Genomic DNA, 16,927 nt, shown 5'->3' with positions numbered 1-16,927 from the left:
AGTACAAATGCTTCTAACACAATGCTGTTGCAAGCAGCAGATTTTCTTTTTCTGTTGTCGATGTAGATTAGATAGAACGTTATTAATCCCTCGGGTGGTTCCTCCAGGAAATTCAGTTTCCAGTATCAGAACACTGACAGAAGTTGCATATTACAGAGTTAGAATATCAGGACGGGACCAGGTTGGTGGGGGTCAAACAGCAGATCCAGTCATGCAGTGATAATTCATATTTAATGCAGCAGATTTTGTTAGAAATGTGTAAACGATTGTATTCTAATCACATTGGCTAATTTTATATGCATATATAAATAAAAGGTATTTGTATTATGTCAACAGTCCTCCAACAGCATCCAGGAAGTACTATCCTATTCCCATGTCTCTGTCCAAACCAGGCGAGTGTTTCCATGTCACTTCAATGTGTTCTTTGCCATCAATAATTTTATGTTGATTTTTTGTTACATAAGCATGCCTCATGTGACCTTCCACTTTTTTTCCCTTGTCATTTCTCACCTCCTTTGGATATGTATGTATGTATGTATCTCTTATTTATATAATCCTCTTACCCAACTCTGTCCTCCTTCCTCTTCTTTTCCCCTTCAATCTCTCTCACCGTTCATCAATATCGCACATCCAGACTATACCCGTAAGATAGAGTTGATCCGCTACCTTGTGAGCGGCTATGTGAACGGCAAAGTGCTGGACACGCTGTCCGAGCACGCCAACTTCCTGGCGTCCTCTGCTGTGGCCAGTCTAGAGGACGAGGCTGACCAGCTCTCTCACTTCCCCTTCCTCCCAGTGACCCTGTGCTAACTGTCCCCAAGCATCATGGTTGGTACAGTGGACTCTGTTGTAGCTAATGAGCCAGACATTTGATGCTGGTTGCTGTAGTAATTAGAGTCGTGCTGTGCTCTTATAGTGCTCTGTGGCTGTAGGCGGTAGCATGGTAAAGCTCTGCTGTGGTTATGAGTGCTGCACCTTGCTGACATATCATTCACACCAAAAGAAGACGTGAATAGAGCAGTTTTCAAGTGTAATAACATTCCTTTCGATCATATTGAGTATAGACGAATGCAACTGTGAGCTTTAGCGTTTAGCCCGTTTCAACAGGACCATGATCCAGATGTGTGAGACAGCAGGGTGCTGCCACTGGTGTTGTAATGTGTGATTTAGTTCCTCCTAACATTTCAGTTTGCTTCCAGTATCTATCCTCTGTGATTACTGGCTGTTTAGACAGATTTAATAGAAGTGTGTGAGCTATTGGCTCAGTATAAAGGGTCAGTAGTGTTTTCACGTCACCTATCCATCCTCCATTTAGTCACCCAAAGCATGTAGTAAATACTCCTCACTTTTATTCATCTTCTCTTAAATTCAGACAAATTCCCACTTGTTAACGTTGAGCTTGTGTGTGTGTGTGTGTGTGTGTGTGTGTGTGTGTGTGTGTGTGTGTGTGTGTGTGTGGCAGTTGCAGCCACCAAGTTGAACACCATCACCAAATCCAACCTGGGTCAGTGTGTCAGCAAGTACGACCTGCTGGTCTGGTTTGAGATCAGTGAGCTGGAGCCCACTGGAGAGTGAGTATCCACCTGGAGTGTTATATTCACGCACAAGCTTTAAAGGAACCATAAAAATTATCTCCAGGAAGAATATTATACGTTGGGATGTTGTGTCACCTCCTCCCTCCATGCACAGGTACATCCCAGCCATCGTGGATCACAGTGGAGGCCTGCCCTGTCATGGTACCTACCTGCTGCACCAGGTACAGGATTGGTGCACATGTTGTTTTCTTATTACTCACACAGTGGTAACTGCTTCCTTTGTACACAGTTGAATATCTTCTTTTAAAGCGTAATGTTGCTCTAGCTGTGCTCACTGTGATCCTGAGCTCCTGTTATGTTTGCTGCAGGGGGTCCAGCGGAGGATCACAGTGACCCTCATCCACGAGAAGGGCAGCGAGCTCCATTGGAAAGATGTTCGTGAGCTGGTTGTAGGTGAGCAGCCTACCTTTAGGGTCTAGTCGTACTATACCTCTCTGTAGAAAACAAAAACCCCAAAGCACAGAAACAATGTTTTATAGTGTTTGTGTGCTTTTGATAGAGGAAGACAGGACAGAACATCATTAAAGGGATTTGACTTTGTGAGATCACACTGAAAACGCACCACTCGGTTCACTCTGAGATATTTTCAGTCTGGAAAGATGAATCTGTCGGGCTTTAGGCTGCTTCTCACTTTAAGCAGTTCATGCTGTAGCTGATGGACCAAAAAATGACATTTGATATTTTAGACATTCAGCTGCTGACTCTGAAGCCAACAGCCTCTTGAGTGTGGATGATTGTGTTGGTACTGGATGCTGTGATAAAACAGCTGTTCTGATCTGTCTTCATTCATGCCTGTCGATATTAAGCCTCCTAAGCTCCAAACCAGTAAAAGCAATCTTTGGAGGCAACACCCTTTTTAGTACTTTGCTGTATTTGTTTGTGATTGTGTGACACTGAACCACAGTGCTATGTATATCCTCTGTAACACTCAGACGTTTCCAGATCAGTGTTTTCCCCTCAGCTGTTTCTCACTATAAAGTCTTACCTCAGTAACAATGAGGCACCAGCAGAGCATATCTGGCTCTGAGTCTGTGGCTGATAGTGCCCCCTGCTGTTAGTAACAGGAACAGTGTAATCTTATATGGAGCTCATAGTGATGGTCTTACGATTGCTGCTGCAAGGCAGTAATTTGTATCCATGTGTGCTGTCTATTCTGAGCATATGCAGTTATGTGAGCTCTCAGGTTTTATGTATCAGGACATAAATTTAAAAATATCAGGTCCTTAGTAGGTCTTAATATGAGGTAAATGCAACCTCAGATGAACAACACAGAACACATTATACCAGGTCATTATTTATTTAACAAACACTGAGCCGAAATTCAGATGTTTAAAAAACTAAGTACATCCAAGACTATTTCCATAATTAGTTAAGAGGGTCAGTATCAGCCAAGTGCTAATCAAATGCACTAGATCATCAGTAAGTGTAACCACTACTGTCAGTTTGCTGGTGTGGTGTATTCAGGTAAGTGGTAACATACTGAGGAGAAGAGAAGCAGTTGTTGATACCCATGAATCTGGGAAGACTTTGAAGTCGATCATTTTACAGCAAGAAAGATTATTCTCAAGTTAAAAAAAATCAAAGACTGTTTCCAATCTTACCAGGAGTGGACGTCCCAGAAAATTCACCCCACACATCTGAGGCTCTACAGGCCACAGTTAGCATGCTAAATGTTGGAGTTCATGACAGTGCAATTAGAAAAAGACTCAACAAATATGGCCTGTTTGGAAAGACTTCCAGGAGAAACCATTTTCCCTCTAAATACAACATGGCAGCATGGGTTAGGTTTGCAAAGTTGAAAACCTAAGCCCTAATGCACAGCTTCAACATTGGTGAAAACCAAACACGGCATATCAGCACAAACACCTCATACCAACGGTTTTGCTCGGGTGATGATTATTTGGTCTTTTTTTGCTGCCAAAGAATCTGCAAAGTGTCCAGGTCACTGAAGTATTCAAGAGTCAAAGAGATCATCGTTGGGTCAGTGACCCCAGAGCGCAGCAGCAAAGCAACAACAGAGTGGTGCTGCATGGCTCAAAGTTGAGACTTCAACATGATTGAACGTTACGAAAGCTGTGAATGAATAAATATCTGCAAACTTCAATGAACCGAAGAAACATTGTAAAGACAAACGGGCCAGAAATCCGTCCACACTGCTGTGAAACACTAATAAAAAATGATTACCTCAAGTTTTTGCTGCTAAAGTTGGTTCCATCAGCTGCTGAATCACAGGATGTACTTGGTTATAGTCATTTGTGCATTTTGGGTTGCTTTAAATAAATAATGATGTGTTGTAATAATCCAGATCTAGAACCTTAAACTGCTTTTTCACGTGTCTGTAAATGAATTTCTTTCTTATCATTGTCCCGATTGGTGTCGGCTGACACTTGACACTCTGTGGCTCCTGATTTGTCTGTTGTCAAGGTCTCACCTCAGTGCGATTCCTCACGTTTTGTCATGATTAAAGGATGAATGTGAACACCGCTTCAGTCACTGTGTTCACTTCCTGATATGTCAGAACTGTGCTCACGTCACTCACTTTTTTTAACAACATGACACACTGCTGTAAACAGAGACCCTGTAATGTTAGCACCAAGTAGGACTTCATAAAAAATAATGCTGTCAAGCTAACTTTTCCTCTTTCTGTCTTTTTCAGGACTTTGAGGCAGTGTGGGACAGCTCCCTGCACAACTCCCTCCTGCTCAACTGCGTAACTCCCTATGGAGAGAAGATCTACATGACCTTATCTGCGTATCTGGAGGTCAGTCGCTGCTCCGCCGTGTTGTACCTGTTTGTATGTGTTTTTAAGTCTCTTGATGTCATCGTGTCTAACACACACCCTGTATCTCCTTTCTGCAGCTGGACCATTGCATCCAGCCTGCCATTATCACCAAAGACATCTGCACGGTCTTTTACTCCCGAGACGCCAAGATTTCCCCACCCCGTTCTCTCAAGAACCTCTTTGGGACTGAATACTCCAAAACTCCTGACTGGTAAATCTGGGCTGCTGCACTGTGGCCATCTCTGCTTCACAATCAAAGATATCTGCCCTGTTACAAAGTTTCCTTCTTCATAACTTCTGCTTCATTATAGCAACCGAGTGACTGGGATCTACGAGCTGAGCTTGTGTAAGATGTCTGACACTGGAAGCCCAGGTGAGTGGACATGAAACATGTTTAAAGAACGGCAGCTGTTTTATCATAATTCTGCGGAGAGCTTCATCCTAATGAGGGCTCATGTCCTGAGCAGGGATGCAGAGGAGGAGGAGGAAGGTCCTGGACACATCAGTGGCTTACGTGCGTGGAGAGGAGAACCTGGCCGGCCGGAGGCCCAGAGGAGATATCCTCATCCTAGAGCACCAGTGGGAGCTAGAGAAGATGGAGCAGCTGCAGGAGGTGGGGCCTTAAAAGATTCATAAAGAAATAAATCTGTTTAATATCGTAGAGGGAAAAATGACTTTTCAACTCAAAGACCAAAGTGCTATTCTAAAAAGTTTTTTCTTAGAGTACAGACTTTACATGACTAACCCCCCCCTCTTCTCCCCACCTCACATTCGCCCCCATCTTTCGTCCAGGTGGAAAAGATCCGTCACCTTCTGGGAGAGGCGGCTCCCGTGGGAACAGCTCCCACCACCAAGTCCCTGAGTGAGTCTCAGTCCCCCAGCGTGAGCTCCGGCACTCTGTCCACGTCCACCTCCATCTCCTCGCAGATCTCCAGCACCACCTTTGAAAGCGTGAGAAGGAGCTGGCCACCAAGGTGAGAAAAACGTCGGCTTAGTGGGCGTTCTTGTTGCTGCCTTCTTCCTTCTCTGCTTGGAGCTGATCGGTCTTGTTCCTGTTGTGTTGTAGTGCCTGCGCCTTCTGACACACACCTTCAATAGTGAATACAACCAGCTGGTGAACAGCATCAGTGACTGCAAGGTGAGAAATAATACAAATAAATAAAAAAATAGCCTTTCTGTGTCACATCAGGGAGTTCATATATTGACGTCTACCTCATCCTGCTGTTGTTTCACTTCAGCTTTCTGACATCTCACCGACCGGACGTGATCCATCCGTGACGAGCTTCAGCAGTGCCACCCTCACCCCTTCCTCTACCTGCCCCTCTCTCGGACTCCCGCTGAGGCTCCATGGGCCAGAAGTAAACATATTTTTAGGAACATTGACCTCGATCTGCAAACGGTTATTGACAGGTTATCTATTTGATTCTAACTTGGTGTGATTTGTGTTAAAGGACCCCTGAGAACAGCTCACGTGCCTCCAGTCCCTCCTGCTCAGACTATGAAAACTTCCTGATGGTTCCCACTCTGGAGACCTCCTACCTTGCGCGGGCTGCAAAGAACGAGTTCCTGAACTTGGTGCCTGATATTGAAGAAATGCGACCAGGGTGAGTAATGCCATATTAACCCAAATACTGTCACTATGACATGTGTCTCACAGACCAAATGTAAGTCGACACTCATGTTCTCTAGTTCAAGCAGAAATGATGTGGATCGATTCAAATTCCTGAGCCTGGATGATTTCAGCTGGAAACAAACCAACTCTGCTTCTTCCTTAGAAAAACAAGCGCTCTCTTAAAAAATAAATAAATGAATAAAATCTCTTCTTTTCAGATCTGTTGTGTCCAAGAAGGGTTTTCTGAGCTTCATGGAGCAACAGCGACCAGGACCCCGTGGAGCGAGGCGTCCTCAACTTCTCCACAGCACAGGTGGAATACAGTGAAGACCAGCAGGCCATGCTTAAGGTTTGAGGCAGGATAGACGTAAAACTCTCCCCATAGATCTAAGCTGGCGAGGCGGCGCAGCGGACTGACAAAGAACTGAGCGTGCGGAGCGGTACGCGGGAGAACCACCGCTTCCACCCTTTCTGAAAAGCCTTTGAAAATACCAAAAATATCAAGTGTTAAAACTTATTAATCATTGTGATTCTTGACAGTTTTCTCTTGTAAGTAGACTTGGGGCTTAAGTCTCTTTTCATGCGACTAAAACGTTTAAGTTCCTCAGAACTTTTGCCTCCCCGCCTTCCTCCAGCAACCCCGCTGCCAGCTTAGCTTTCCCCCTCTCTATTCCCTCCCCTCAGCTTTTTGTGTTTTCGTTTCGATGACAATGTTTGCGTCTAATTTTGTTCCGCTTGGTTGTCATTCCCAAACTCCCCTAACTAAGTAGCATGTTGTAGTAGTCTACTTGTGTGTGCACGACTCTTTAGAAACTTTCCGTTTGCCAATCATCTGTACAAAAAAATGTCTCTATCAGTGTTATTTGTCTCCTAAAATGAGTTTCATTTTTTTGTTGTTGTTGTTGTTGTTGTTGTTGTTGTTTTTTTATTAAATGAACATGCTTGCATGATACCTGCAGCCAGAGCTGGACTGGGACAAAAAATCAGCCCGGGCATTTTGACTAGAGACCGGCCCACCAGGTATTATAGGAAAAACCATAAAGCCTTTGAATGAAAACAAACGTCGTTGTGACAGTGATGTACACTGTCTTGTTGGTACATATATATCAATCTAATAAACTTAAACCTACACCATCCTCCCTATTCTGCTATTCTAAACAGTACTTAGCCGAAACCCAAAGACTGCTTGGTTGAGTTAACTTCCTGAACTATCTACAACATATGGTGGAAACCTGAAATTAAGACAGAGAAGACTAGAGGTGAGACATGACCATTACTGAATATTAAAAATAATAAATGACAGATTTAGTGATATTTTCATCAACTATTTATTTACCACATCAATAAACAGCATGGCAGGGCAAAATATTTTTTCTAACATGGCAACCTTTTAAAAGTGAAAGGAGACAGAAAGACAGGTGAGAAAGAATAAAACTTAACTGACTTTTTGATGGCATTTTACACAAAGTACTAGTACAGTATCTAGAAAATGTGGGAAAATACTGGCATCATGTACAGTACTTTCTTCTGAAGAAATTATGTTGGGACCCTGAAAAAAACTTACTATGTACAATAATGGATTTCTATAAATTTGACATCAGATGAAAACTTTGGTTGTAAGATTCGGATAATTATTTGTTAAAAGCTAGAAATTTTAAATGAGAATAAGAAAGAAAAGTATTTCTTTGTGCCCCCCTTTCCCTGTTAATGCTCTACCTGGCCTCATGGCAAAACTTTGCTAGACCCGCCCCTGCACAGTTACCAGCTGTCAGCTACATAGAAAAGGATCCTGGTGTAAGTTGTCTCTCAGAAACAGTTCATAGCTTTCCTTCAACCCATTCATGTCACCTAAAAGGTAAACCTGTTTCTCCATCACCTGTTCAGCTCTGATGATTCAGTAAGGACATCTCCTGGTTTCATCTTCATGTTTCCCTCTCACCAGATAACCAAACCGATATCATGACCAGCAGCTTTTATGGCCGTGGCTCCAACAAACATCAGCTGATACTAGAAAGTAATATTAAATAAATTCTAACAACAGCTGATCAAGTTTAAAGGCGCTTCTGCTGTTTAACGCGACCTCCACTAGTTTCCTCTTTCTGGCGCAAAGCGGGAGATAAACAAGCAAGAGAAACGGGACTTGTGGCAGAAACGCCGATCAGCTGATCATTGATCAGTTTCATGATTGAAGTAACAGCGGGAGAGGGAGGGGGGAGAGTGAGAGAAGAAGAGGCAGCTGACAGCGTAAAGACACAGAATAACTCCAGCTTTTTGTCTTTTTTTTATTGTAGCTGAAGTACGGGACAAATCGCGTTTATTTTCAGCTCAATACAAAACGCATAATATTAACTCTGAATACCAGAGGATTCCGTTTTTTATGGGACAGTAGGCAACTCTACTAACTAACCATATGAATAAAATAAAGTTCACCAGTAACATCATAGCACCCACCCAACTGTACAGAAACTCCATCATGCTAGCTAGTACACAGTTATTGTAACTGACTGTAAAAAGTTAGCACAACGAAAATAAACTACACCTAAACTTGGTTTGACCCAGATAGACTGCAGGTCATAACTTCTTACCTGAAGCTCATTTCACCTGACAGTCGGACTGGCGGCCGCCTTGGGTCTCTCCACCTCCAGTCCTTTCCCCCATCCACCTGCTGGCCTCCACCACTTGCTAATTTTACTGAATCTGTGAAAGCTCCACCATAGCCACTACCAAACAATTGAGTTATTTTTACACGTCTGCCAGCATCTGTCCAATCCGCCACCTTTCACTGTTTACACGGTTATGGAAAAAAAGACAACAACAACAAAACGTCAGCCCATTTAAAACGAAAAATTACCATCGGCCCACCGGGCAAATGCCCGGTATGCCCGATGGCCAGTCCAGCTATGCCTGCAGCAGTCCTCAGGAGAAGACCAGGTTTGCTCAGTTTAAAACAAAAACCAAATCACCCAGCTTACATTTGAAACCATGAAGGAAAAATCTACAGTTATCTCCAAGTGACGTGTTAGTTTACGCTCTGCTACCTAAACCATAGCTGCTAATAGATTTATAGGGTATTTTTCTTCTAGCAGTGAATTTACATCAGGCTGAACCGTCTCTGAAACAAAAACTCAAAGTGGGAATGAACTTTGACAGGAGGGCCACGCCCGATTTCCTCTGTCATCCACGTCATACTTAGATCCTCCTCAATCTGTGTACATACGCCGCCTCTAAACCGCCCATAGTGCCAGTGTCAGTTAGTGAGTCAGTAAAATACTCATGCATTTGTGTTAACATAAAAACTGCAGACTAACTAGAGACAAACAAGTGAGGATCGCTTCATATCTCAGCAGTTTAAAAAACAAACAATGACCGATTGTTCCTGCAGGAGTAGATTTGGGCCCCTTTTTGCTTTTTCATCCCAAGGAATAAAAACAGGGTTACAAGGAGATGAGGAGGAGGACTAGGAGGATGAAAACGAACTAAGGAGAGAACTTGATTTGTACATGCAGTCTGTTCTGGGATCAGTGTGTTAGTTAACCCTCATTTAACACATTCCTCTCTGCTCCTCTAGCTCGCTCTATCTCACTGAGAATCAGAAAGCCTTGACATTTACTGCTATTAACTTTACACTCTTGTTGTAAAGACTCAAAGAAAACACGGTGAAAAGGTCAGAAGGACGTAAGAAAAAAAGAATGAAGGTGCAATGTTTCTTTAGTTTTTTTGCTTTGACGGCAGTGGTTAGCCAGCAAAGCTGCTTTTAAATGGCCCACAGGACAGATTACGATGTAGTCCCATGACTCCCTTTGCTGTCACACCAGTGTCGGCTGAAATCTCTGAAGTGAAGTACTCGTGTTCAGCAGCATCACAGGGAACCATGTGTTCATTTTTTTATTCTTATTCTTGAATCAAAACCTCATCTAACTCTCATTGTGTTCAAATTTTTTATTTTAACATTGTTATTTTTTTTCTTATGCTTTTAATCATTCCACAATGAAGGTTTCTATGAAATGTAACAGAGGGCATTTATTTCTTAATTTATTTAACCTTATTTTGCACAATAACACATATCTATAGCAAGGACAGAGACACAGCCACATATGTTGAGTCCAGGATTGTATCTGAGCATCAGGAACAAATGATAAGAGCACATGTCAGAGGACACTGGATGGCTGTTTGTCAAAGGGTTTAATAGAAGGAAAGAAGTTAAAGGGACTACATATTCAAAGGTCTTATTTCTGATACTACCCCATGAAAATATTTGCTCTGTGTGCCGTGCTGCAGCTGCTACATTCGGCTCCGGATTCACTTTTTGGCACCTACGCCTCTCGAGAAGTGTTAATGCAGACAAGCACTGAAAAACTCTGGTCAACCAACCAGCAGTCTGCCTGCTGTGTGGTATGAAATGCGTGGAAGGAGAGCTACCAACTGTCTGTTACATATAGATAAAAAATAAAGCTCTGACGTGACCTCGGATCAGCCAGCCTGACGGTCAGAGAAACAGAAACGTGCTGGATTGTGGATCTCTGAGCTGCACATCAAAGATGCACCTATGCACAGATCAAATCTCAAAAGTGCCTCATATACATGTTGATGCGAAGCGCTGCAAGAGCAAACGTTTCCACTTTATTTGCAGAGGTGTTTTTATTTTGGATTGTGTATTTATTGTTTGCAATGTATATATATTAGTTTGCAGCTCTTTGCACATATTTGCAGTATTTACAGTTTATAGTAGGGATTTTAGCCAACAGCTAATGTTTTTTTTGTTTACTGGGAAATGAAATGCTGCCAATTCCCAAAGCTGTGTTTCAGCTGCACTTCCTGTTGTAGACTTGTGATGCACACAGGCTCTGTTCCAGCACTCAGCATGTTCCTAAACTATGACGTCCTGATAGGAGTGAACCAGGGAGAGGGGCTGAAGTTTGTGGACGACAGTGAGGACAACGACGGCATCTCAGCTGCGGCGTTCGACTACACCATCTCCAACTTTGTTGACAACCTCTACGGATACCCAGAGGGTGAGGAACGCCACCTCTGTACACTGCCACTTTTTCAGTTATTCCATTTTACAGCCTCCTCTCACTTAACTGCGTTTTGCAGCATCATCAGGTTTTGTCTTATTAGGAGCCGCGTTTGTAAATTTGTTAGTTTTTTTCTGTTTGCTGTATTCATTAAAATAAACGGATAATCGTCAAAATGACAAATGTGGACAATTATCAAAGCTTACATTACAATTCTGACAGCTTGAGTTCACATGAATTTTCAAAAGAATATAAAAACCCGTGAAAGTGCTTTAAGCGTTTAAAACATGCAAGTAAAGAATGGAATCAGTAAAATGTGAGCCCAGTGAAGTTGCTGTGACTTAAACATAGAAAAATGAGATTTTTTTTTTATTTCCCACACCTAATTAATTAGAGATTATTTTATTTAAAAGTATTTTATAGCATATAACACCTTTGAAAATATGCTTCGGTTCACATTTAACTCCAGAAAATCATCAATCAAAATATGGATATTACCTGACCACAGATTCATGGTGACGTCACTGCTCTTTTAACTGTTTGGTGTCTTTGCTTTGTTTGGTGGTTGTAGAAATGGTTTATTTGAGCTTTGAGCTGAGATTCAGAGGTTTCTGTGGACATTGCTCATGTTGGCACTTATATTTCTGACCTTTTCTTATAACCGATTAAACATGCCATTTTTGATGGTGTGGGTGCAAATGATCAGTCATGACATAATCTCATAATAAATAAGATACTGCAAATAATTATTTCTGCATTTGTGCGATTGGAGTGAATTGAAAATGTGTATGCAATGACACTGTTTTAAAGATTTAGCCTAAATAATTTTGGAGTGAATGAGCCTAAACATGATGACCTAACTAGTGATACCCTGTCACCTGTCTCACACACTCACACACACACACACACACACACACACACACACACACACACACACACACACACACACACACACACTCAAGCATGTTATGCCAGTTTCAGCTGAAACAATGTTTCAAACCATATTCCGGGGTTTTTAGTTCACCATTTATGAGGTTTCAAGAAGAAAATAAAAGACAGATCTGAATGTTTGAAAATGTTTTGGAAAAATTCTGTAAAGATGAGATGAAAAATACTCAAAGGATAAATTCAATTGGTTTTTAGATAAGTTGAAAAAAAAAAGTTAAACAAGCAAGTAAATAAAGAAACAAGGTAAAACGAAGTAATAATGAAAAAAGTTAAACAAGTAAATGAAGATAAAAGGCAGAGGAGAGAAAACCCCAACAATCCCCTCTGAGCACGCACCAGGTGACAGTGGGGAGGAAAAACTGCCTTTAAACGGGCAGAAACCTCCGGCAGAACCAGGCTCAGGAGGGGACAGTCAACTGCCGGGACTGGTTGGGGGGGTTAACAGAGGTGGAGCAAGACGAGGCTACATCAGGTGAGGAAGCAGTAGCGTCTCTCCTCCGGAACAAGTGGAACCATTTTTTCTTTTTTTTCATGCACTTTTCCACGAGCGCTTTTTTCTCCAGGATGAGATTTCTCAACTCATCGATTGTTTCTGTGTTTTGCTTTTCAAGTTTCTCACATCTTTGTTCCATCTCTTCTAATGTTGCTTGTTGTTCTTCAAGCTTGTCTTTGAGTTGTTTGGATGTTGCCTCCTGTATCAGCTTGTCCTTGTGCATGTCTGCATTTCTCTGTTGGACCTCCTTGTGCTTGTCTTCTAACTGCTCGTTTCTTTTCTGGATTTCTTGGAGTGTGAGCTGCAGGTCTTCACGTATTTTGTCTTGTTGTTGTTTTTGTGCCTGCATTTGAGTGTGTTCACGCTTCAAGTTATTGAATTCCACCAAAATCCCTGTGAGCATCTGTGAGCACCGTTTCTCCAGTTTGTCCTTTTCTTCTTCCACTTTAGTTGCTTTGTCCTCCGGCTGATTACAAAACTCTTGCAGTTTTAGATTTTTAGACTCAAAGTCCTGGACAATATGTTTTCCTTCTTTCAGTCTTTCTTGTTGTTGCTCTTTCTGTTGAAGAAGGTCTTTATTTTGGCGCAGTGTTTCATCCAGGCTTTCTTTCAGCATTCGGTATTTTTCCTGCATGCTCTTCAGTTCGTGCTGCATGTCTCTTTGCTTTTTGTCATGCTCTTCCTTCTGTTGGAGGATTTCTTTCTTTTCTTCCACAGCTTCATGGAGCTGTCTTTGGAGGAGCTGATTCCTTCGGTCCATGTATTGGAGATCCCATTGTATCTTATCAGTCATCGTTTTCTTGTCTTGGAGCTGGTTGGTCATTTGTTTTAGTTCTGCACTCTTTTGCTTGTTTTCTTTAATGAGGTGCACAATTTGCTCTCGGGTCTGAGCAAACTTGATTCCCCAGCCCTCATTAATAATTTTTATGTCCGGCTGGCGCTGTTGTCTGTCTTCCAGCTCTTTATTTTGGGCTTCCATTCGTCTACACTTGTCCTCCAGTTGAAGTTTCTCTTCTTCAATTTGTTGCATTTTTTTCTGGAGATGGTAGTTTTCCTTCCTACTCTCCTCTAATGCCCTTTGGAAGGATGAGACGCCATTTGGGGAAATTGGCCGGCCACGCCAGGAAGGAGAGGCGGCGTAATCTTTTTGAATTGGTTGTTTTTTTCTTGGAAACATGTTGGAGTTAATTAATTAAGAAATTAATTGTCACAAACATCCCTAATATTATATAACACACAACAGAAAACAAGACAGTTTTTGTTCTACGCAATAGAACTATAATACAAGTTTTTTTTAATTATCCTACTTTTTATAAAAGATAACATTTATTAAAGAATATGCATTTAATTAAAAAACTCTATTCATCTAAAGGGTAACAAAAAGGGGGAGCTTCCTGCTCGAAAATGAAATGTCCCCATTTTTCTGGGCGTGGGTGCTTAACTAGTTAAAAAGAACAAAAACAAACAAACATCTGTCTCCTATTTTTTATGTCACACAGGAAAGAAGCTTCAATATCTGATGAGAAGACATTAATTTGTTGGTGTTTGTGGTGTTTGGTGCAGTTTTCTTGTTTTCTGGGTTGTTGTTTATTTACAGTGGAGATGAAGATCTCTAACAAGTTGATTTGTTCACATTTGCACATCTTAATTTTTAAGAGGAATGTGTTTGTTGAGTTTGTACACTATATGCATGTAAGGCAACCGTTTCCTTTTTCAGTATTTTGTGAGGTGCATTTTTCTCTGTTTTAACAAAAAACAGACATAAAAGACATTTAAGTCGACCTAAGATGATTTGTTTAAATTTCTACATGGTCTTACTGAGGTGATGCAAAGTGAAACATGCTTTCTTCTTTTTTGGTAATGTGCTGGAAAAGCTTGAAAATGGACCTTGAATGTGCTTAAACAGTGCTTGAATTTGACTCTGAAAGATGTGTATGAACCCTGATATTAATAAAAGGTTGACCTAACTGATCAAATAAAGTCTGTGCGGTTTAGTTGTTCCACTCATATTAAACCAAATGATGGTGTGGCGGCCTGTTCTAGTGTGAACTAAGAGAGGGTTTGAATGTAAGAGAGAGAGAGAGTTAAAATGTAACCCCTGCACCTCGACTGAGGAGGTGAGTTACATTAGTGCTTCCTCTTTATTAGAAAGCGGTTTGAGTGAATTAGAAGTCTGTTGTTTTTTTTGGAGGATCTACTCATTAGTCATGCTAGGCATCCATCTGAACTCTATCAAAATAAAGGTGTATTTTAACTCATTTAAATTATTTCTAATATCAGAGATATAGGACTATACAAAGTAGCTGCTGACATCTAAAACGACAGCAGACTTATTGTGTCTTTCTTCACCTCATCACTTTTTTCTGTGTGTGTTTTTCTGTTGATGCCTTTCAAACAAAACTAGCCATGATATTTTCCACCTTCCTCCTCTGACAATTAATATCAGTTAACCCCAGATGTGTCATGCAGATATCCTAATTATGTGTATGGTAATCTTGCACCATTAAACTGTTAGTGAATGAGGCAACAATAAAAGTGTGAAACGTGCATTAGCAGATCAAGTGGTGCCTGCTTATTTCCTGCTTTATGTGAGCTTCTGCTGTAGTTTATTATGTGCTTTAGTCCCAAGAAACCACCCTTTTACTGTGGCACACAATAAGATCTTCTGATGTTTGGTGTCATCTTCCTGTGATCTCCTGTAAACAGGTGGATTAATTCACTTCAAGTTTATGTATGTAGCACCAAATCACATCAGGCGCTGAACACTGTAAAGACTCTAGAATAATTATGGAGGCACAACATTTAAAGCTCCTATCCTTCTATCCCACATACCTAAAAGTTAGTTATATGATAAATAGCCCCGTGTTTGTTTACTTGATTTGTAAAATGCAAAGTGGTGACTTTTTCTTTTCAAGTACGTCCTCATATGGAGACAGTTTTTTAATGGCATAAAACAAGTCATTGTTTACAAAAATTAGTACATTTTATTGGGCAGAATGAGGTAAACAGTGAAGAAAAGTATGAGAAAACAGAGCACGTCTCCGGAGACTATGGCAACTAGAATTATTGTATACGTGTGTGTATTAAGGACTGACACAGACAAAGAATGAATCAGACAATGAAGCAATGTCCTTTTTAAATGTTTATTTATAAACAGGATAAAACCATTCAAGTATTGAGTCATGAATAAAACAGCAACCTCTGATCTGCTAATTGGGAAACAGAGGATGTCAGTGTATTTTTCAGTGCTAGTCCAAATTGAGTGAGATGACTTGAAGGATTTGAATAGATTCGATTACAAGTTATATTTGGTTTTAAGTGAATGCAGTTCAATTTGATTTAAATCAAGCCAGTTCACAACATATAAACTTGAAATATATGGTAAGATAAAGGTTGTGCAATAGTACAGAGAAAGCCCCAACAATCAAATGACCCCCTATGAGCAAGAACTTGGCAACAGTGGGAAGGAAAAACTCCATTTTCGGCAGAACCAGAATCAGGGAGGGGCCATCTGCCTCCACCGGTTGGGGTAAGAAAATGAAACTAAACTACAGGAAGACAAAGAGGAAAGATGTTCATGATATATATGAAACTTTCCGCTAGCCCTGACTAAAATATTGTTTTTGACAGGAAAGTATTGTTTCATTCATGTTTATTCCACGAGGTGGACAGCAGGAATAAAACAAACCAGATACTAAGAAAAAAAGTATATAATGAAATATTCTCGATATGCTAAAATTCCCACTGAGACTGGATAAGATTATTCTAAAACTGGTAAAAAATACAATTCTCTTCATGCACAAAAATCCCACCACTGGGCCCATCACATCCCAGCCCAGTTCGCATTCTGCATTGGAGTCCGTCGCTCGATACCACCGCGGTCCGCGGCTCGCCTCACGTCATCACCTGTAAGTAAAAACAAACAGGAGCCAGAACCATCATCCCGGAAGTTGCCCTGGCTTATAGCCATGGCGACCCTCTCCCAACACGGCTGCACCCAGTGAAAAACAGTGAGACACTACTGACAAATGCAGGCAGTGGTATACATCTGCCCTGATGTCAATCACACACGTTGACTCCTACTGTCGCCGCGCCATTCCTGCTGTCGGGACTGGGTCACCACATCACGCTGACCGGTCTCCAGACGAGGCGTCGCACCCCCCCACAATCACGCAGCGGCTCCCTCTTTTCCACCTGGCCTTCATGCGTTCCTCTTCCAATCTAGGGCCTCTCTCCTTCCAGTGCTCAGCTTGCTTCCTTTTAATACGACCTTTAAACAGCTGAAAGGACACCTCTGGACACACCCATGCCTCAACATGTGATCACTATCAGCTAATTTGTCCCATTGCCAGCCAATCCACAGTGGATTAAAACAATGTAAAATAACACACTGAAACAATGTGATGCAAACAGAATAAAATCATGCAAATAAAAACTACACTCACGAATAAACACTAAAATCAGAAAAAAAAACCCAATATG

The 16,927-nt window shown here is 41.4% G+C and overlaps 2 protein-coding genes across 2 annotated transcripts; one reads left to right on the top strand and one right to left on the bottom strand.

Moving 5' to 3' along the window:
- Positions 1-1,689: 1,689 nt before the first annotated feature.
- LOC146360574 (kinesin-like protein KIF1B) lies at positions 1,690-6,449 on the top strand. The gene is made up of 11 exons (XM_084922734.1): positions 1,690-1,756; positions 1,904-1,988; positions 4,252-4,356; positions 4,455-4,588; positions 4,689-4,750; positions 4,845-4,990; positions 5,170-5,351; positions 5,444-5,515; positions 5,616-5,735; positions 5,829-5,981; positions 6,208-6,449. The coding sequence occupies exons 3-8, from the start codon at positions 4,333-4,335 to the stop codon at positions 5,457-5,459; spliced, it is 564 nt and encodes a 187-aa protein (XP_084778860.1). The 5' UTR covers positions 1,690-1,756; positions 1,904-1,988; positions 4,252-4,332; the 3' UTR covers positions 5,460-5,515; positions 5,616-5,735; positions 5,829-5,981; positions 6,208-6,449.
- A 5,802-nt stretch (positions 6,450-12,251) lies between these two features.
- LOC146360573 (uncharacterized) lies at positions 12,252-13,622 on the bottom strand. Its single transcript, XM_084922745.1, has one exon. The coding sequence runs from the start codon at positions 13,620-13,622 to the stop codon at positions 12,351-12,353; it is 1,272 nt and encodes a 423-aa protein (XP_084778871.1). The 3' UTR covers positions 12,252-12,350.
- Positions 13,623-16,927: the final 3,305 nt, after the last annotated feature.

This window comes from Perissodus microlepis, unplaced genomic scaffold (assembly GCF_051167445.1).
Source record: "Perissodus microlepis isolate ML-2025 ecotype Zambia unplaced genomic scaffold, ASM5116744v1 scaffold_24, whole genome shotgun sequence".
Lineage (NCBI taxonomy): Eukaryota > Metazoa > Chordata > Actinopteri > Cichliformes > Cichlidae > Perissodus > Perissodus microlepis.
Note: the sequence above shows the minus strand (reverse complement) of the source record. Positions and strands in the feature narration are given on the sequence as shown.

Excerpts from the sequence above, each read along its gene's own strand:
- LOC146360574 (XM_084922734.1), top strand. The coding sequence starts at position 4,333 with ATGACCTTATCTGCGTATCTGGAG. Across the intron at positions 4,357-4,454 it reads CCTTATCTGCGTATCTGGAG|CTGGACCATTGCATCCAGCC; the intron begins GTCAGTCGCTGC and ends TCCTTTCTGCAG. Across the intron at positions 4,991-5,169 it reads AGATGGAGCAGCTGCAGGAG|GTGGAAAAGATCCGTCACCT; the intron begins GTGGGGCCTTAA and ends TCTTTCGTCCAG.
- LOC146360573 (XM_084922745.1), bottom strand. The coding sequence starts at position 13,622 with ATGTTTCCAAGAAAAAAACAACCAATTCAAAAAGATTACGCCGCCTCT.